The sequence below is a fragment of the Rhinolophus sinicus genome, chromosome 17 (assembly GCF_057876585.1).
Source record: "Rhinolophus sinicus isolate RSI-liver-muscle chromosome 17, RSI-T2T, whole genome shotgun sequence".
Taxonomy (NCBI): domain Eukaryota; kingdom Metazoa; phylum Chordata; class Mammalia; order Chiroptera; family Rhinolophidae; genus Rhinolophus; species Rhinolophus sinicus.
Window position 1 is genome coordinate 163,256,311 of NC_142517.1, and position 22,702 is coordinate 163,279,012.

Sequence of the window (22,702 nt, forward strand, 5' to 3'; positions counted from 1 at the left end):
CTCCCAACCACAAGGCTGACAGTTGGATTCCTCGAGTACTGCAAGAGATGGTGGGCAGCGCCCCCTGCAACTAACATTGAACACAGCACCTTGAGCTGAGCTGCCGCTGAGCTCCCGGATGGCTCAGTTGGTTGGAGCACATCCTCTCAACCACAAGGTTGCCGGTTCGACTCCCGCAAGGGATGGTGGGCTGCACTCCTGCAACTAGCAACGGCAACGTGACCTGGAGCTGAGCTGTGCCCTCCACAAAAAAGACTGAAAGGACAACTTGACTTGGAAGAAAAAAAAAAAAGTCCTGGAAGTACACACTGTTCCCCAATAAAGTCCTGTTCCCCTTCCCCAATAAAATCTTTAAAAAAAAAAATAAATTCCAGGTATGAAACGAGTAAGTCATGGGGATGTAATGTACAGCATAGAGAATATAGTCAATAATACTGTGATTGTATAGTATGGTGTCAGATGGTTGCTGGATTTATCATTGTGATCACTTCTTTAGGTATATAAATGTTGAATAACTATGGTGTACACCTGAAACTAATGAATACTGTACGTTAGCTATATTTTAATAAAAATCTTAAAAACAAACAAGAGTTTTCTCTGGGAAAAAAAGGTACTCGATAATCTTCTAAAAAATTTTTGGCACACTTTTACTTTTCCAAAGACTTATTTTAAAGTTCTTAAAATTAAAAAAAGAAAAAGAAGAAGAAGCTTGCTTTGAAGACATTTCTTCAGCAGAAAAGGAGGATATTATTTCAGTATTTATAGGAGACACGAACACAATATATGTATCTTCCTGTAAGCACTGGGCATCTGAAGATCAGTTTCCCTTCAACTGCAGTTTGCTACTCATTTTATGTGTTGCAGTGCTGCCATTTCTCTCACATTACTTTTTAACCACAGATCATTTTAGCAGAATGACCACTGCTACACTATTTAGCATGTCATTAATAGACTGACCACAAAGATCAAATAAATCCTTAAGAGAGATGCAAAACCAAACAGGGAGGATGTTTTAAATATTTTCAGAGAACTGAACACAACAATAAAGCAAAATCCAACGGGAGCACTGAAAGAAGAAATTATAAGTTTCATTGAAGGGCTGCAGACTGAGGAACAGTCAGAAAAATTATTTAAAGTTTAATGTGAATCTAGATATGAGTTGGGAACTACTCATTTGAAGAGCATAGATGTGGAGTTCTATCACTGATGGAGAAGAGAATAAAGTCCTGTGATCACTTGTCTGGTCACTAAGAAACTTCTGTATATTGGGATATGAACTTTCTTCACTTGGGATGATACAATTATTTCTTCATTTGTAAGTCTTTTTAAGTTTAGATACCTTGAAGCATAAAAAAGTAAATCAATGACAATAACATTTTAATTCAAATTTAGAAGTAATCTGTACTTATTTGGTACTTTATGTTCTAAAAGTACCATGTTTCCCCGAAAATAAGACCTAGCCGGACAATCAGCTCTAATGCGTCTTTTGGAGCAAAAATTAATATAAGATCCGGTATTATATTATATTATATTATATTATATTATATTATATTATATTACATTACATTACATTACATTACATTATATTATATTATATATAAAACCCGGTCTTATAGTAAAATAAGACCGGGTCTTTAACATTAATTATTGCTCTAAAAGACACATTAGAGCTGACTGTCTAGCTAGGTCTTATTTTCGGGGAAACACGGTACCTAAAATAACTTGCCACATAGACTAGTAGATTACCCCTGGATTTCAATTTAAAATATTTAAGAGACTGATTTATTCCTGTGATTTTCATTGAAGAGCTAAGATAACCTTACTTAGCCTCTAAATCATACAGGAATGTTTAAGAAAACCAAGTATCATTATATCTATAATTTAATTAAATTCAAGTGCTATTCAAGTACTTGGGAAATTTTCTTAGATAACTGAGGTACCATAGAGAAAACAGGATATATTACATTTAAAATGAAGTTTAAGATGTTTAATATTAATTGTATTTTAAGTCCTTTAAAAGTGTTAATTATGTAGTTAGATTTGTAAATTGACCTTGAGAACTAGGGAAGAATGAACTTTTTAAATCTGTAACTTAAAAAAAAAAGCTAGTATTATTTTTAAAAAGTAGTCCCTCAATAATGGTTTTGTACATAAATCACCATATCAAAGATACCAAAAACCCGAAAAAAACCAAACACTTCATTAATAATATTGTTGGTATATGTTGAAAAAAATCAATAATGGCCTTCTTAAAGATAAGACTTTTTTACTCTTTTGATGATCACTGGAACATATGCAAAAAATAAATAAATCTCAGAATTTAATATCACATGTGCCGAATTTCTTGGTATCCAAGAAATGTTTGTTAAATAACAATCAATAGAAATAATTGTTAAATGAGACTGAGGCAAAACATATAAACATGAATTAAACTACAAAAACCAAACTCTTTCTGGTTATTCCCACAAATTATTCTGGTTGATAATTTGTTTTGAACTTGTAACAATGTATCAATATAGTTGACGTTGATGAGAATGACGTGCAAGCACTGAAAATTCTTGAATCAAACAAATACTAAAATAAGGTTCATTCTACACAACTTACTAAGACAGTGAAAACAGACTAATAATACTTGATGAAAATATAAAACCAATAGTGAAGTGTGAAATAAAATAATTTCTGTACAACAAAAAAAAAATCCCAATTAATCAGAATTCCCTCAGCATACCATGCAATTGGTATTTTGTTACCAGTTCATGTTAATTGAATAGCATGGCACCATCTATTGTTTTCACAAATGAGCCAAATAGCTATGATATATTAGAAAACGGAAACACAGGACAATCAAATATATCAAAGATGGTATGTTACCAAACCACAATGTAATTAAAATAGAAATCAGTAAGAAAAAGTCTCAAAATATTTGGAAATTATACAATACACTTTTAAATATCCCACAGTTCAAAGAAATCATGAGGGATATTAGAAAATGAATGATAATGAAAATATAGCATATCAAAATTTGTGCAGAAAGAAAATACAGTTTTAAATTCCTGTATTAGGAAGGTAAAAAGATTTAAATCAATAATCTAAGCTTCCACTTTAATAAGCTAAAGAAAAAGATAAGCAAATTAAACCCAATTAAGTGGGAGACAGGAAATATTAAAGATAACAGTAGTAATCAATGATAGTACAAATATACCATTAAGAAAAATCAAGGCAAGTTACAGACTAAGAGAAAATATTTGTAAGATATATGTAACAAACAATTTGTATCTAGCATATATAGGAAAAAATTCATATAACGCCGTAATAAAAGACAAGTAACTCAAATTAAAAATGGGCAAAAGATATCACAAAAATGTCGGGCCAAATTGGAAATGCAAATTAAAACCACAAGATACTGCTATACACTCCTAGAATGTCTACAAGGAAAACGATAAAACCAAATGCTGACAAAAATGTGGGTACAACTGGACTTCCCATGCACAGCTTGTGGGAATGTAAACCTTTGGAAAAAGCTCTTGCTATTTCTTATAAAGTTAAATGTATGCCTACACTCTAAGAAAGTCTACTCGTTGGTAGAGAGACCAAATGAAAATATACGTCCACAAAAAGTTATATAAAAATGTGCATAGTAGCTTTAGTCACAATAGCTAAACACTAAATAAAAGCCACTAAGTGTCCATCAACAGGAGAATGGATGAGGAAATTATGGTATATTCTATTCACACAATGGAATACTACTCAACAATAAAAAGAAGCAAACTATGATACCCTCAACAACTAGGATAAATCTCATATATGCTTAGCTGGACACAAGAGTATACATATAGAATCCAGTTATATGAAGTTCTAGAACTAATTGCTGGTGACAAATATAAGAACAGTTGGGGGAAGTGAACTGATTGGGAAGGAAAATAAAAGACACTTTCTGGGTAGATGTTAATGTTCTACACCATAATAAGGGTGGTGAGTTTATAAGTGTACTTATTTACCAAAACTGTACAGTTACAATCAGTCCATTTCAATGTATGTAAATTTTACATTAAAGAAAAAAAGTCCATGACAAAATAATTGAGTGGGAGGAGGGAGTGGTGTGAGGTATAGATAAAATAAGAATGGCAGTTATATTGCTAATAATTGGAGCTGGGTGATGGGTACATGGGGATTCATTGTATTATACTGTTTACTTTGTATGTTTGAAATTTTCCATAATGAAATGTTAAAAAAAGGAAATAGACTAACTTCCAACTCTTTATCTAAATAAAAATAGGACAACTTTATTTACTATCCCAACAAAAATAGGCAATCATCTAAATATAGCTATTTCACATTAGCAAAATTCTAGTAAGAAATTTATTTGGATTATTAAATTTAAGTGGGGCAATCTGTGACTCCCCATGCTATTTTGGGGCCTTCAACCAATGACTGCTTTCCATATATAAATTTGTGCAAGTTATAGCTTTGGTATTTTTTAATATACAAGCACACAAAACACTTTTATTCTTATTAATTTCCTGGTGACTTAGAAAATGTTATTTAGTGAAGTGCTCTCTCTATAGATATAATAGTTCCTACCAATAGGGCGTACTCTAGTAAGGCAAGAGTATTTCTTTAAATCTGATTTGTTCATTTTGAATTTGTGAGGAAAAAAGTCCTCTGAATTTGTAAAAATATTTTTAGATGCAGTGTACAACAATATGATCTCTTTAACTCCTATTTCCACTCAATTCTCACTACTGAATTTTTCATTAATACAATATGTTTAAAGTAAAAAGTGTAAAAAACATTCCCAGTGAAGCTCTTTGGCTATCAATTGAAGAAGGTTCATCTTAGTATTTCCAAAATTTTGACCTAAACATGACGTTATGTGAAAAATTTCCCTCTCAGGTTTCCAAGATCTCCCACAACCAATAACCAGCTAATTTGCATACTCCTTAAGCAACTACTGTTTATTCAGATGATGTGTAAGTTTTATTGTTAGAAAGTTATCACATGCCAATTTCAGATTGATTATTTGCACTAATGGACAATATTAATTAGAATACTAATAGAAATTGTAAAGACTTGCAATATATAATGACATTTATGTGTACAAATTTACATTGCTAGTATAGTACCTATCATAGAACTGATGCACATAATAGGTACCTAATAACTATCTGTTGATTTCCTCAGGAGACATTCATTAGTTGCTGTTAAGAATTTGCCCTGGAGTATGTTAGACTGTAGAAGAATTACACTGATTAAAAAAAGATGATGATGCACAGTAGAGGCATCATATTGTGTACAGCTTTTTGGAAAACCAGTCCAGCTGCTGGCTGCCCTGCACGTTGGTTGTAGAGGGCAAGACCCTCCATTCCCACTCTGTAATTCCACACAGGCCATGGCATCGTGCAAGGGACCTCTGCTGGCATTCAATCTGGGATATTCTGTGCCCTTTTTTTTGGCAGATGGGCCCACTGAGGTCTCTTCCCAAAGCTGTGATAGATACTCACACCCACTGTGCGCAAGCTCAGCATAAAAAAACTGCTGTCCTTACCCTCACCCCACAAACCACAAAGAGCTTCTCCAAGGGAGTTTACCATAGTCCTGAGGCCTGGGGGCAAGGAGCGGGGAGGCTAATAAAATAAACCATCCACTGAGTTAGCTCAGTGATGTCCTTGAGCACACATAACAACTGCAGAATGATCCCAACAAATATTCGTGGGGACTCCATCTGAAAGAGCATCATGAATTAACATGCGTTAAGGCTTTCTCAGGTCCTACCATCCTTTGCTTCAAAGGTTCACAACTCAAGTAAAAGACTAAACAGTGCTCTCTGTTGAAAGCCATGATTCAAAATTGTGGTTTTGTTATCCTTCAGGATGGGATTAATTATCACAAGGCCTCTTAGGGGATTCATTTATATATGGTATAGAGTTTACTGTCATTTTAAATAAAGACACTAGATGAAATTTAAGACATATGAAGGGTAGAGAGAATGTTTTTTTAAAAAGCAGCAGCTTCAGGTCTTCTGCCAAGAAAATTAGCAAATTTACAGGATTTGGGCTAAGAGAAACCCAGAAATCTAAATTTAATCCCTTTATTTTACAGATGAGGAAACTGAGTCTCAGAAAAGTTAAAGTGGCTTAGTTAAGGGTGGTGAATAGCAGAGTTAGGATTAAAATTAAAATACATGTCTCCTGACTCTTAATCTATAACTCATCCCTTGGTGTTATCAGCTGAGCTCACTGGCCACCCCCTATAGTTCATCCCTTAACATCAATTTCTTAGTGTTCTAAAGAAAATAAAAATTGTATTTATATATTAGGTGCAATGTTTATTAACTTGTAAACTATTTCAGCATTCTTGTCAATACTGTTCTACAAATTGATATCACTGTTTAAAACCCGTTACTCATGTCAGCACTACCTTCAGATTCCAGCTAGTGTCAGCTGTAATATTCCTAGCCTCCACCAGGAGGAGAGTTTGTTTAAAAAGCCACAGCCAAAAAACCATACAAACCAACGACAAGAATTAGAAATTTACTCCCAATGCGTCCATTTATTTTAAAGCATCACCAACTAGTCACTATGCTACTGGAAGCTTTCCTTTTCCAAATTTTCTAATTCTTCTAATAGTGTAATGCAGTCCATAATTTTACAAAATGGGATCTAAACTGTGCCTTTGAAGTGGTCTTTAATGGAAAATAATTCAAAACAGGCTCAAGAAATATACAGAACGAATAAATCTTGTTTACCATCTTTGCTTCTGACTGTACTGGTTGAGGAGATGAAGGACCTGGAATTCCTGGAACACTAGGCACCATGGTGACTGGTCGGACGAGCTATGCGAAAGGCAGTAAAAACAATTGCTAGACAATATATTCAAAATGAGATTTGTACTTTATTTGCAAAATGGCTACAATAATAATTTGAGACTTCAGAATCAGAAAACTGTATCTATACTCTAAACTCTTATCGATCTTACATCCTGATTTATCCTTCAAAATTGTCAATTTCTCTGAGACATTTGCTTCCCTAAACTTCAATTTCAGTTTCTTTTTTTTTTTTAAATGTTTCCTCCTTATAGAAACTCAATATTCAAAGTGATTGATGCAAAACTTCTCACAGATCTGTCACACTTCTATTTTGAATGTGAAAGGAAAGAATGTCAAAGCTAGGAATAAAAAATAATTTCAACAATGAACTGTGCTTTTCTAAAATATATATAAACTTTTTGTGTCTTGCTTTTTCTTTTAAATCTAGTATCAACACTACGTGATTAGTTACTGTTATAAATTATACCTCTTTTTAATATCAGTTTCTTTCATCAAAGTTACATTTAACAGGATAACCATATAACCTCAAGTACAGGGCAAGAATGCTTCCCCCTCAAAAATATCCTCAGAAAAGAGAAAGTTTTCAACTTATATTTGAGTCCTTATAAAGTCTCTCAAACAATGTATTTTAAACAGCGAAGTTGTTTGAAGATCACATAATCCTGAACTTATTTCAATCAATGCTAATTCTGGATACTTAGAAAGGTCACTTGGAAGAATTCATTAATAAAAAAATACTTAACATTAATTTTAGTAATTCCTCGGTGTATAATCTCACCAAAAGTGTTGGATGTTACTATAAGTAGGCTTTTAAAAGTAATTTTTAAAAGCTATAAATGATTACATTATCCTGATCAGAAATCTCTATCTACAAGGTTAAAGAAGAAATTACCTTTTTATTACATAAATGAGTTTTAGGGCTTGGGGTAAGATTTCCAGGAAGACAATGATAGATTCAAAAAGTCTTATATTGAAATTACTAAGGTAAAAATGAAAATAGTGCATTTTGGAAAAGTGTGTCAGACGTCTTAAAAAGTGGTTCTAATGATGAAAACTTTAATGTTGAAGACACAGTCGAATAAAATTGTTTTATAAAATGGTTTTATAAAACAAAATTATTTCTATCTTACATTATTCCAAAGAATGTGCTTTTAAATATTTACTAAATTATTAAATATTGTAAGTAGATATTAAACTACTGCCAATGTCTTTCAAAATTTATGTAACTTAACATGCCCCTCAAAACACTTTTCTTTTGGATTTTCTCATTAGGAAAGTGGGGGACTAACTATTGTTTTAGACTGTTTAGATTTTCACATTCTTGGACCAGCAAAAAAATTACATAAACCGAACTTGATCATAAAAATTCACAGGAAGTGTTTTTATAAACAATTTCTACACTAATCGAAATACCATGGAATTACCTGACAAGTGTTCTAGTATAAATATCTTCTTAAAAAAATAGAAATCTGTGTTAATATTTGAATTCTACAAATCTACTCAAATTGAAATGAGTTGAATAGGAATAAAGTTCTTAATGTTGAAAATACAAGAAAAACAAGATTTTTAGAGGACGAAAAAATATTTTCTATCCAATTATGTTTGCCTTGAATGGTATATATTATCATAAGTATCAATGAGTAAAAAATACTACTTGCCACTAATATTTTGTTGAATTCAGTTTCATAAACCAATCAAGCAGCCCCATGTGTACTTTCTGATTACAAAGATCAGTTTTGCTCTTAAGAAAAGATTTGAATAGTCTAAATTTCAAACTTACTGGGACTGCAGCTGGAACATGCACATTAGAACTTGTAATTGATGCAGGAATTGCAACAGGCATGGTTTGTCCATTGGGAAGGTGTAACAGAAGAGGAAATGGGCCTGGTACAGGACTAAGAAAAACAAAAGAAAGGAAATTAAAGAAATCTGTATCAATTGTCTCAAAAAAATACAAGAGTATAATAGTTTTACTCCTATTACTGTATCATCAAAAATAAATTTTCTAGCCAATGCAAATTGCAAAATTTAATTATTTAAAATCATATCTAAAATGCGTAATGTATCAGCGTGGAAAAAAATGGAAAAAGTTACAGATTTACTTTGGACAATCTCCAGTATGTTAAGTGAGAAAAATTCTTATCAGAAAGCTTTGAGACCTACTTATCTGAAAGAAATGTCATCTGTGACAGAATAATTTTGTGTTTTGTGTGAAATACATGAAAATAAGAGACCACCTTGAAATCACATTCTATGTTGTTTTGTTTTTAAAATGAAGTTTTAGATATTTAATTTCTAATCTATTAGATAACATTTATATTTAACAAAGACCACCCAAGTACTTAATCCAAAAATCAAAGCATGAATATGATTCACAGACCCAGACACAGACAGACAGACAGACAGACAGACAGACAGACACACACACACACACACACACACACACACACACACACACACACAAAACTAAGGTCACAATTTTTGAATAACCAACTGTCTTAGAAAAATATCATGGCAACAAAAATGTAACAAGTCATAAATAGTTCAATGATTGGCCCAAATCACTTACACGATTGGCCTGTTGGAGGACGGTGCCTGGGTGATTACAGTACTTGAGGTTGGTGAAGGTACTGCTTGCTGAATAATTACACTTGAGTCAGAACTTGTAAGCAGCACATTGGGAACCTGTAATGATGCCGGACGAACAATAGCTGATGTGGGCTGTGCAGTTTGTGCCAATGATACTTCCTATTTAACAATGAAATAAAGGGTGGAATTTAAAAATGCAAGTCAATTCATGTACCTTAATGAACAGAATATACAACACACTTCCAAAAGCATCCAAGGGACAATACTTAATACCCCCCAAAGTAAAATAATAGCTAAAATTAATTTTAAAAAATTTTATAAGCAGCTTAAGGTTTCAAATGCAATGTTTATATTTTAATTTTAAAATATCTGACTGGTTTTTCTCAGTACAATTTATTTTCTTATTAATCCAGAAATAAGCTATGCTGAGCAACGTGGTTGATTCCATGAGAATTTTGGAAAAAAAATAAAAAGCAATCCATTCTCATGGAATCAAAAAACTTAAAATCCAGAAGGGATTGCCTAATCACTCCATCATTATACTGTATCAAAAGAAAAGAGGTCAAGGAGACTGTGTTATGGCTGATACAAGTCCAGTAATAGAAACGTTTAATAAATTTTTTAAAGCAGTACAAATGTTTGCTTTTGGTAGCTACCTCTCCATTACCAGTAATTTCTCAGTATCAAAAGGCCAAGTAATATTGATATCTCGAATATAGAATAAATAATTATTGCACTGAGATCTTCCCAAATTAAAGAAAAAACACAGAATCTGTGAGTTAGCCAGGACCTTACAAATGGTCTTTTCCCCAGTTTTACAAGTTAGGTAACAAAAAGATTAACGGTACCCACAACTCCTGAACTAGTTAGTATAAAAATAGGGTCTACTGTGCACTTTGAATTATGCTGCCACTTATTATCAAAATCTTATTAAGCTACACAGGAATAAAGATAAACTAGTACTACTGAACTTCATCTATTCAACACGTTTGAGAATTTAACATTCCCTCAAGGCCTAGTGGAAAGAGAGAGACAACAAACAAGTAAAACAAATAAGAAAATTGCAGATTGAAATGTGTTTGTTACAAAGTAACAGTAAAACATAATAAATCATGAAAGATTAATGGAGAGAAGGTTGGAGTTGGCTATTTAGCACAGTGAAGTAAGATAAGCTTATTTGAAAAATGGCATTTGAACTGATACTGAAAGGATAAGGAGAACATTCTACAAAGAAGGAAGCAACACCAAGAGTAATGTAATGTCTTTGAGGCAGGAAAAAGCTTGACATATTTGACGCACACACCAGAGAGGCTGGGTAGGTAGACAAACCCAAATCAATCAGGGTTTATGGAAGGAGTATAAGTTACTCTAAGTGAAATGGCAAACCGCTGAAGGGTTTTAAGCAGGTTAGTAACAATGGATTATGATGGCTAAAGTGGTGACACTGAAGACAAAAGAGGATAAATTAAGGATATACTCAAGAAGTAGGTTTGGTAAGATTTGCTGTTGGTTTCAGTATGAAGAAAAGGAAGGCATTAAGGATTCTTGGTTTGAGAAACTAGATGGATGGGGAGAAAATTTACTGAGATAGGGAAAATTGTGGAAAGAATCAAAGGCTCTGATTTAGACATATTAAGGTGAGAGCCCAGGTGGTCCCAAGTTACGAGGCTATTCAAGATCCAGGAATGAGGTCCTAAACCATACACCTACAAAAGGCCTGTACTAAGACATCATCTCAGTTGCTGCTACCAAAGATCCACTGCTGAGAATAAGTAACTATGCCCTTACCCCTTTAAAAGCCTAAATAACCTTTGTTCACAGAATTTTTAGTTGTAAAGATTCTTAATTAAGCTGTCACTATAAAAAGCAGTGAAAAATAAAATAGCAAAACCCTGAAAAATTAAATTTATATATCCTTTTAAAAATAAGTTTTATCTAAAACGACTGCTGTTTTTTCCCCTATCATTTTCCTGTGTAACAAAAAGCTAATTGTCTATAAAGGCAGATTCTTCTTTCCCTGATTATTTCTATGAGTATTCACAGGCTTTCACATATAAGATTGTTACAACCTGACACTGAATTATGCACAATTTATTATCTTAACATTTTATATAGATCAAATATCAAACTTTACGCAGGATGCTGATTTTTTTCACTTGATGTGTTTCTACCATAAATATAAATTTCTAACCTTTTCATCACTGGTAGTAGACTCTGGGTGAGGTAAAGGACTATCCTGGTGAGTTGTTTCTACAACAGAAGGCTCCTCAATTTTGCTTCTTATGATGGGTGTTGCAAGAGGGGATAAATCTAGAGGCATCTAAGATAAATGCAAGCATTAAAGAAAATGTCAGGATTTAAAAAATAGTCAATCAGTATATCTAAAATAAGAAAGCAAGAAATGTAAGCTATAATTATCATTCTGTCAGAAGTACTCTTTTTTTAATTACATGGTTAAAAACATACTTTTTTAATGTCGTCTTCTGAGGCTTTCTTGAATTCATTCTCAAATGGACTTGCCAACTCATTAAACAAACCCACTTCTTCACAGTTTTTCAAGAATCTTGTTGGTGTTGGGGTCTGATCTGAAATAAATGTCAAGATGCGATCACACAGATTTTAAATATCATACAGGACCCTAAAATATAGCTAGTAAATTAACAAATTAAATTAGCAGGACTGGTTCAGTCAGCTGTTAATTCTCCCTTTGGGAAGACCTTTTCCTTTAAAGCAAACAAAATTTGGTTAAGTTTTTGTTGCAGTTCAAGATATTTCCTCCCAGTTTATGAACCACAAAAGTATGAAAGAAGTCCTTCTTGCTCCTTAGTCCACACCTTCTCCCTGAGTAGAGTGACATAAGCATCCTCTACTCATAGATCAACTATTACCATTATTTAACACAATAAAAATTTTTAAAAATTTACATTAAAAATCGTATTTAAAATATATGCAATTTGGGGAAAACGAGGACAAGAGCATGTATATTCACTCTAAGTGGGCCCTCCACTAGTGTTGGTGCTCTATTATGAAAGCAAGCTTAAGATAAAACAGAATCTTTAGTAAGTAAATCAAAAGACTACAAGGAAGAAAAAGGTTAAAACAAGAGCACTGAAACAAAAGCAAAACAAAATCCTCCTTATTACCATCTACTGAAGCTAATTTCCTATTTTAATGCATTTTTCAAGCCTGTACAAATTTCTTATCTATGGAATGTTCTATAATAGCTTAACTGCTAGCCATCAGAGGAATAGTCAGCTCTACATTCTCAAAACTTGAAATATTTTAACTATACTTGAATATATATTTATGCTATGTGCATTAGCACATGTACTGAATGTGTATTTTGTATATGTGTTGGTTACAGAACAAGTAACATCCATACTGAATGAAAAATAGTAAATTTATGAATTTTGCCTGTTAAGTCTTATTATTTTCAAGGCTATTTATTCATACTGATCAGAGTTGGTAGCACATTCAAATTCTAGTCACATTTGATAGATTTGAGGGCATCAATTTTACAGGTTATACCAGGGATCTAGCCTAAGCTAAATAAAAGTATAAGGATGACTCCTAGTTTAAGACTAAATACTCATAAAATCTGTGAATTTAAAATTCATATATTTGTTAACTATTGTCCCGAAAATGGGCATTACTAACTCTTTTATCTTCACCCCACATGTATATTAATGATATTATATTGGAGTACTAGCATATTTACTACATGTAAACACGATAATGCCACTTGTCAACACATATTAGACATAATGTAGGCCTATCTCAGACAACATAGCATTATCAGAATTACTGAAGGGGCTCTACTGTGTCATCATTTCACCTATTAGTTAGTCTGCAACTTATGTACCCTCTACCCCACAAAAGACTTCCAAAATCGTATTATAGTAAGGGACCAATGTGCATGCATCAGCTTAGGTCCAGCATGACTGAATTAGTAAACTGAACATAAATTTGACTCTTCTTCTGTTCATTCTTAAAGGGTTTATCTATCTGAGTTGCACAAAGCTCCTAATTTGTGTTAAAGAGACAGAAAAGTCTTAAAAATAAGATGCATATGTATAAATCACTTTTATCAGATTACTGGAATGATCAGGCTTGAGAAAAGTCAATACAGGCACAGTGAACCATGCAGATGGCTTATGGCTGTTGATCATCAAATATATACCACACACATCATGTACTATATTTATACAGTATTGCTAAACTATTCGCCTCAACATGTTAGTAAAAAAATGGTCAAGTGCTGTGTTTGAATGTGTTCTATTTTTCTATTGTATTAAATGTAAACAGATAAAGTAATTTCTAGAAAGCAATCGCAAACATTTGAGTTAAAAAGTTAGAGAGAGATATTGCTCTAAGGCAATCAGTTTCAGAGAAGCAAAGAACTTCATGCCTAGGAGACTGAATCGTCTAGGCTGTTAGGTTGCTTGTTTGACTGTTTCTTTGGTTCTAGCTTTTAATATCTCACGTACAATATTCTAAAGAAATACAAACCTCACCGTTTTCTGCCCCTTTCACGTATGGAACTGAAGATATATTCCCCTACATTTTTCATAAATAAATAATTTTTGATAAATTACCAATTTTTTGTTACCTCCAATTTTTTCATTACAAAAATTCTAATGCTGAAAGAACAGGCAGAACCATTTAATATTTCCCTCCTTATCTCTCCAAAGATTACATATGACAATTTGGTCTCTGGGTAATAATTTAAAAGTATTAATAACATTCGGTATTCCACTATAATTACAGACTTACAAATAGTATAACCTACGCTTCACAAGATAAGAGAATTTATGGTCAATTTGAATATTTATGATATGTGAATCTGTGATTATGGCACAAAAAAGTCTGAAATTTATATATTAAAATTATATAAACTTTTTATTATAATACTTACAAAATATATAAAATGCAGTGAAATTATACATATATGTGTGTACATATACATAGATGTGTGCTAATATATATTTAAATACCAAAAAAGGGGCAACTAATTAATACAGCATGGAGGAAAATAAACCAATACATGAATTGGGTTTCTCTTTTCACATATTATGAAAGATAATCATCTGCTCAGGTGATACTGTATATTCATAAAAGCTCTGACTGAATTTAGGCGAGTATTAAGGAGAGTATTTAGGAGAGTATTTTACTAACACAGTTTAGTCCAAAAATGAAATATAAACAAAATCCTAATGAACAACTTGCTAAATGCTCTTTCTCAACAGAAAGAACTTGATCACTTTCTATCTTCCCACATCATTATAGACCAGATGTAAACAGCTAAAAAAAAAATAACTAAACATCACATTAGTTCAATTATCAGTTAAATGTAAACTTTGGAGATGATATGAATGTTCCTAGGGTTCTAATTAATTTCCACATAATTGACATTAAAATCTACATTTGAAAACCATACAAAAAAGTGAAATGAATGATCAGAAGGAAACATGGAGATGTAATGGGTAAAATACATGTTGCCAACATTTATTTAAATGAAGTTATTGGAATATCACCAGACTATATTATTTACAGAGAATACACAAAAATTGTGCACATTCCAGGTGAAATATGTATATAAGCTATTAATAAAAGCATATACTAACCAGCCACAATGACACTGTCATTACGTGCTGGACCAAATTTCAGTGTCATCTCATGTTTATGTTTATGGACAGCCAAATGATCCTCGTTGGTAAAACGCTGTGGCAAAAAGTTTTAAAATACAGTTAAGATTTTCAATTTGATCAAATAAGTAAAATAAGGAAATTCATTTCCACAACATGTAAAACCACCATTAACAATGAAATAGCAGTTTGTTAACTATAAAGGAATCTATTGTTAGTATAAACATACTCGATTTCAATCATAGCGAAACCCATTACCAAGAATAAGCAATACTGATATATTACTAGGTCACATAACTCATTTGAGAGCATATAATAACAAAACCTGAGGCAAAGAAACTTTATATAAATTTCACTTGGACACTAAAAACAGACCGCTTTTAATTTTTTGCCATTATCACAGTAGAAATATATGCTTCATGGTGTAATGACTTTTGAAAGAAGTACTATATTTACCTATACTTCAGGTTACTTACCACTTTTAAAATGAGAATTTTCTTATAAACATATTATTCCTGGATGAATTAAGAAATAAACTAGGTTCTTTATGCTACCAAACCAAAAAGAAAAAAGAATACCTCTGTCATAATTCAGTGAAGAAATAGCAACCAATATAATAATAAAACAATTAAATTACAATTAAAATTTTAACTTAAAATAATAAAGTGATTTTTTTCATCACTTTGTTTCGTCAGTTGTTGTATTTTTAAAAATGAAGCAAAATTATTTTTAAAACTACACTTAACTTGAATAGGTCCTGCATTAAAGGTAACATTTATGATTACAACATAATAAATTCATTATTTAAATATCTCCTGTGTTCGGATATCAACCTTTATGAAGATGCTCTTTATTGAACAACATTTATAACTGAAAATAGGGAACACTCACTTTTTATATCAGAGCAAAATTATAAAATGCCAAAGAGATCTAAAGTCACTCTCTAGACTATGTCCTTATAACTGGGGATGTTAAAATTATATATATTTGAACTTGGTTGCCCTAAACCGTCAAAATGGATTCCTTCTCTTGTGGTCCATTCCCTCCCTCCTGCTATGGAATTCACTACATCTTTTCATGCAACTAATAATAGTAGCTTTAGGGTTACTATTAAGTAGTAACATTAAAATAGTTACTATTAAATAGTTAACATTAAAATAATGTAAAAGAATGAAACAGGTCTTTTCATTACGCTTTTTATTCTAAAAGTTTTTAATTATTCTAAAAGTACGACACTTGAGTATATCATCCTTAGCCCAGCCCACCAGATCCTCAACCTGTAGAAGTTAATCCCTCTCATTTATGCCCTATTATGCTCTGCACAATGCCTTGGTTATAGCACCTATTAATATTATATTGATATTTTTTATGTCTGTCCTTTGAAGCAGGCTGAGCTCCTACTGTTTGAGATCCCCCAAAGTTAGCATATAGTAAGTATTCAATAAATGTTAATAGAAAGAATGAGCTCCCTAAAATCCGTTGAATCTTCAAGCCCAGTCAAAAAGAAAAACAAAAAACCCACCCAAACCATAGACTATCCAGTAAGGTGAATTAAGCTTTCATATAATTTGGCTATATTTTGCTATCATAGTAAGAATGGTTTACCACTAAGTCCTAAGGTTACTGTACACACCAATGGAAAACTATCTATTATTATGACCCCTCTTCAGAACCTGCTTCTAGTTTCATTGAAGGTGAGTGTTCAGAGGCAACAGTACCTCTATTCCTTGACTTATTTACCCATTCACTCTTCAAAGATTTATTGAGCACCAACTATAGGCACTGGGACCATAATCCAGCTCTTCCCCACTCAAGTGCTATTTTCCTATTGCTTTATCATTATAAGAATCCCTCCCAATTTTGGAGGAATAAAAAGTAGTCAGCCTTTGATAGATTGTTGAATAACAAAGCTCTTGGAAAATGAACATATCTGTAGAGTTTACCGGCATTATTTTATTGCTTTTTACTTTGTATTATCGTTTTAAATGTACATGTCTTAATTCCACACTAAATGTATCTTAAAGCAAAATTCATTTCATGTTCCAAATAACCTAACAATGTGGATTCTTCACAGAAGACAATCCTTAAACATTTGTGAGTGAATGCATTTTGGTAGAGGTCCTAGATTTTAAAATGGCAAAGTCAGCATAATTAACAGATAAAAACAACTTGGAAAGTTATCTCCTAGGAATTTTATTCTACTAGCATCCTCTGCTTGGATTGGCTTGACCACAAATTTCCAAATCAAAGAGCAACCACATACAGAATAAATAACATTGTTTTGTGCAAAATGTGAAAATGTCACCAAGATGATACGAAGTAAAAAGGAGCAGCTAAAAAGGACCCTAAAAAACATTTAGGGTTATATTAATATTAAAAGGGGAAATGCAGGAAATATGAATTTACAAAGGCTCATGTAAGATCTATACATCAAATTCACCTATATGATATTTATAAAGGGACTGTTGATCATATAATGATATTTATATACATGGATAAAATACACTGAAATTTGCACTTGATATAGGTGAGTTTAACCTTGGCTGTCACGTAAGAAACTTTCATTTACCTCTAATAAGAAACTTAAAGACCATGTCAAAAGACAATCTTGTCAAAAGGCAGTCACCAAGAAGATACACATACACACACACACACACACACACACACACACACACACACAGCCAAAAAAATGTATACACATTTTAAGAAAGGAAAACTGTATTAAAATTGTAATACTCAGTATACACCTGTAACAAAAGATGAATACAAGATACAAGTCACGTTTGACTTCTGCAATTACAGGAGGTGCTCAAAGCGGTTACCATCAGTGTCCAGACACTTCTGATTACAGCAAACTACTGCTTGAGCAATGTTGACCGAAGTGTTCACTTGTATACTTTTTGGCACCCCCAGAATATATGAATGAAATGCATTTTTTCAACAAATACAAGTAGCTAAGATAAAATTTTTGCAGAATCTATTTTAATTGCTTTCCCAGCCAAATTAAAAAATTTATTTTAACACTAACTTTTGTAGAAATTTATGATACTGCTAGTAACAACATTGAATTCATGTAATTTTTCGTTTCGGCAACTGAGAGCAGAAATGCAAAATATTGTAGATATGCACAGTATTTTGTTAAACAAGACTTTGAGCATATAGCTGAACAAACAACGGGAAAGGCAGTCAAGAAAGGTAGAACAGGACAACCATCTGTCTTAAAAGGTTGAAAAAGATGGGTAACCTGACAAACTGATATAAACTCTGATATCGGTGAAATCTGTGTTTCCAAGGCTTGAACATACTCACAAGAATTAGCTTCCTAAGAAATCAGTCATTCTGCATTTAACACATGCATTCATATATATGATACACAGTATTATTCTTTTTTAACAGATAAATAGGTACAACTAAGTTATAAAGCCATCAGGACAAGACTAGTTGAAGGATTCTATTCAACATCAGGAAGTTACTGATTAACACAATTTCTCTCTCTCTCTCTCTCTCTCTCTCTCTCTCTCTCTCCCCCCCCTTCTCCCTCCCTCCCTCTCTCTTGCGCACACACACTTCCACTGAAACTTTAAATAAAATGAATCTTTACCTCCTTTGTAGAACACCTTATAATGTATATATTCTATCAAAAAGCAATTTTCAACGAGTGTCACAAAAAGCAAAGATATTATCAATAAAATAGAAAAGTTCCAATGTTAAACAAATCTTTCACTAAATTATCTTTGTCTCTTTCACTGAATTCAATGGAACACCCCTTTAAAACAAATGAAATTAAATTGAACTCTTTTTGTGAAATACCCAACAGTGAATGAGCATATAAAAAAAGATTTAATAGCAAGTCAACAATTAAAATTCTTTGCATTGACTTCTATGCAAAGAATTTCTATCTCTCTGTAATGATATTATCAAAATCTATGTAAAAATTTTAAAATCTATTTAAAAATTTAAGTTTAATGAAGTCTATTAAGTGTGTTAAAGATAAAATTCAAATTTGGAATAAAGTCATCATTTAGTTGTGACAAAAAATAATTTGCTCTACGACTGAACTGATGCTTCTACAATCCATTATTATTAGAACTTTTTATTTTCTAGGGAATACTGTTTGAATCTAAAGAGAGACTATATGATTACTGTTACAGCAACATTTAATAACTGGATGATGCTGACATTAGCCAAATTACTATTCTGTCTGTAACAGTTACAAGATAGTATAACAGAGATTAGAGATAAATAAAATACAGATTATTTTTAAGTCCCTTAGAGAACAAATATAGGCCAAAAAATAGTAATAATACCCCAAATTGGAATGTTCATGATGAAAACAGCGCTTAAACTATTAGAATAAAAAATTGGTTTAAGCTTTTAAAAAATATACGACAAAATGTATGAAGAACCTCAAATATGTGTATACATTTTGACCAATTCTATTTCTAAAAATGTATTTTAAGGGATTAGATACATATAAAGGGTTATGTAGGAGGATATTCATCACAACGTTGCTTATAATACTGGAATTATAGAATTATATGATTATAAAATAGTATAAGTTATATTATATATTTTTATATAATTTATAATGGTATAATAAAATTAAATATCATAAAAATTTTATAAATCATAAAAGCCCATAATAGACGGATACATTATGGGACATGCTCTGGCAATAAAATACTACATAGCAACTTAAACTCATGTTTTCAATTAACACACAAAATACTCGTGATACATATAAAGTCATCTGCATACAAATAGAATACAAATTTGTATGTGTAGTATGGTCCCAATTTTGTTTTAAAAATAAAAGGAGAGACGAATTCATGAAATGCACGAAATGTTAACAGAAGTCCTCTCTGGATTGTATTTTGTCCTTTTAAACCTGTCAACATTTTCTATCATACTTTTTAATTAAGAGGAAATAAAACGTTTTAATGTCAAATGAAAAGGTAACATATACAAACCCTGTATTTAAACATCCCTTAAAGTCTGAACGTTCTATGTAGGGATGTTTCACTATACCAGGGGTGCCAAAAAAATGTATGTTAAGTGGACACATTGGCCAACGTTGCTCAAGCAGTGGTTCGCAGTAATTAGAAGTGTCTGGACGCTGATGGTAACCACTCTGAGCACCTCTTTCAATTGCAGAAGCCAAACCTGACGTGTATTCATCTTTTGTTATCGGTATATATTGAGTATTACTATTTTAATAGTTTTTTCCTTTCTTAAAATGTGTATACATTTTTTTGGCACCCTCTGTATATGTAATGCAGAGTAGGGTTGGGTACAAACTTAGGTAACTGTGTGTGTGTGTGTGCGTGTGTGTGTTTCTTGGGTAGAGTTTTTGTTATTGTTTTGAATAAACTACTTTATTTTGGAAACCTTTTAAGTTTACAAAAAACTTGCAAGGATAGTATAAGAGTTCCTATACAGGCCTTACCCAGTTTCAGTTCCCTTTAATGTCCTTATGTTACCTCACTGTGGTACATTTATCAAAACCAAGAAATCGACACTGATACAGTACTGATAATTAAACTTCAAGCTTCAGTAACTTTGCTTTAAACTTTAAAAGTATCACAGCAGGTCCTTAAATAACATGTTTCGTGTGTCTCGTTATAACGCTGATAAAATGCTGTAGGAACTTAACTCTCATTTATACCACTTAGCTTATGGTACAACTGCTTTCGTCATCCATCATTAGGCCTGAAATCACACACCCTATTGACAACATTGATGACTTGCTGATGTTTTATGTCCACAAATTCAAAATCATCTCTGAAAACTATGGCAAGGACTGCCAACTGTTCTTCAAGATCCAGTACTTTTTTTTCTTCAATAAAAGAACTTCTGAATTTTACTTGAGTACTTCACTGTCCAGAACAAAAACTACATTTTCTAGTTTTTGTCTTGTTTTCCAATTGGGTGGCCATGTGACTGAGTTCTCGCCAAAAGGAGTAAGTGAAAATTACTGGCATTACTTCCAGTTAATGCCCCTAAAATGGCTGGTGTGTGTGTGTGTGCTCTGCTTCCCCTTCTCTTTCCTTTATTGCTGGGATGTGGACTCGATGGCAGGAGCTGAAACAGTCATCTTGGATATAAAAATGAAAGTCACATATTGAAGACAGCAGAGAGCGAGCCAACCCAGAACTCCTACTTCTGGGTTGTTATATAAAAAAACAAACTGTTCAAGCTATTGTTAGGTTGAGTCTTCATCTTAACCTGCAGCCTAAGTAATACAAGGGCTAAAAATGTGCCACCCCTAAGACAATTTAAAATAACATGCCATAGCCTCCATTTCTTTTGTGCTATGGAATAAAAGAAATGTAGTTTTTTTGTATGGTGATTATATGGAAGGAAATTATGTCTATATGCTTTCTTTTTCCTATTCAAAACTTCCACACCTCATCTCCCCTTTATTTTATGCTCTCAGTTACTATGGATTAATTGTCTGCAGTCCTACCTAAGGCCAGTCCCTCTACTTGAGCACTGGACCCCATCCTCTTACCTACATAAGGACCCCCAACCTGCAATAGTCCCCTCTCTCTGCAGTGTCAGATATGCTGTGATAGTCCCACTTTAAAATGCAAAACAAACAAAAAAGCTCCAGCTTCAAGCCTCCTCCAGCTATATTTTACTGTTCCCTTTAAGTCAACTGCCAAGAAATAGCGGTCCTATAATGTCTCCACTTCTGGTTCTCCCCATTTTCTCTTTAAACTACTCCAATCACACTGTCGTCGTTGCCACTTCACTGAAACTACTCTTATCAATGTATCTAATAACTGCCATATTTCTAAGTCCAATTATAAATACTGAATTCTCACCTAATCCTAACAACTATGACTACATTGTTCACTCCCCACCTTGAAACACTTTTTCTACTTCACTTCCAGGACACGATTTTCGTCACTATCTGTGGCTTCTCAGCCTCCTGCTACATCCGTCCCCTCTTTCTGATTTCTAAACAGTGGAGTGCCTTAAAGCTTACTTCTCCCCCTTCTTCTCTATCTATACTATTTAAATACAGAAGCAAACTAAGCAAATATGGGAATTATAGGTTATCAGACAAAATATAAACCTTGACAATGTAAAAATAGAATAATTATCAAACATCAAGAAATGGGAAAGGAGAGGTAGGAGGAAGTGTGAATGTTAACTCCTTTCATAATACGGAGTCTAAAAACAATTCTAACTTAATTTTTTTAATATTAGAGAGGTCTTTTAAGAAACGATCTCTTATGACACATGTATACAACCTATTTTTATATTCAGCAATGTTTCTTTTTGTTAAATTTAAGTTAATTTAAATGTAATACTTTTTATTTAAAAATGGCATGTGTATTGGTAAAACGTCAATCACATGATAACAAACAGTTCTTACTATTTTAAGAAAACAGAAGAAGGAATTAGGGGCTTGTTTGAGACTGACTTTCTATGAATAGTTCCTAAAACAATGTAACAAAACTGGTCATTATCCAAAGGCTGGCTCTAAAAACATTATATTCGCTGTAATCCTTAGTTTAAAGAATCATGTTTTGTCTATTCAATCCACTCCAGTAAAAGGGATGACTTGGGTAATACGACCTCTCTCTCCATTCAACTAAGTACCAAATCCAAAGAGTAAATGCAATTTACCAGA

At 32.5% G+C, this 22,702-nt stretch overlaps 1 protein-coding gene across 6 annotated transcripts in view; it reads right to left on the minus strand.

Moving 5' to 3' along the window:
• Positions 1-22,702, minus strand: part of ATF2 (activating transcription factor 2) — a 73,753-nt gene that overhangs the window by 26,612 nt on the left and 24,439 nt on the right. For 4 of the 6 annotated variants that reach the window (XM_019727477.3, XM_074338262.2, XM_074338270.2 and 1 more), the window contains exons 5-10: positions 15,040-15,136; positions 11,882-12,000; positions 11,607-11,735; positions 9,396-9,574; positions 8,607-8,721; positions 6,746-6,832 (exon numbers count right to left, since the gene is read on the minus strand). In XM_019727477.3, the coding sequence (XP_019583036.2) occupies positions 6,746-6,832; positions 8,607-8,721; positions 9,396-9,574; positions 11,607-11,735; positions 11,882-12,000; positions 15,040-15,136 (726 nt within the window). The remainder of the gene's footprint in view (positions 1-6,745; positions 6,833-8,606; positions 8,722-9,395; positions 9,575-11,606; positions 11,736-11,881; positions 12,001-15,039; positions 15,137-22,702) is intronic. The other 2 variants (XM_074338286.2, XM_074338282.2) reach the window with 1 other exon arrangement.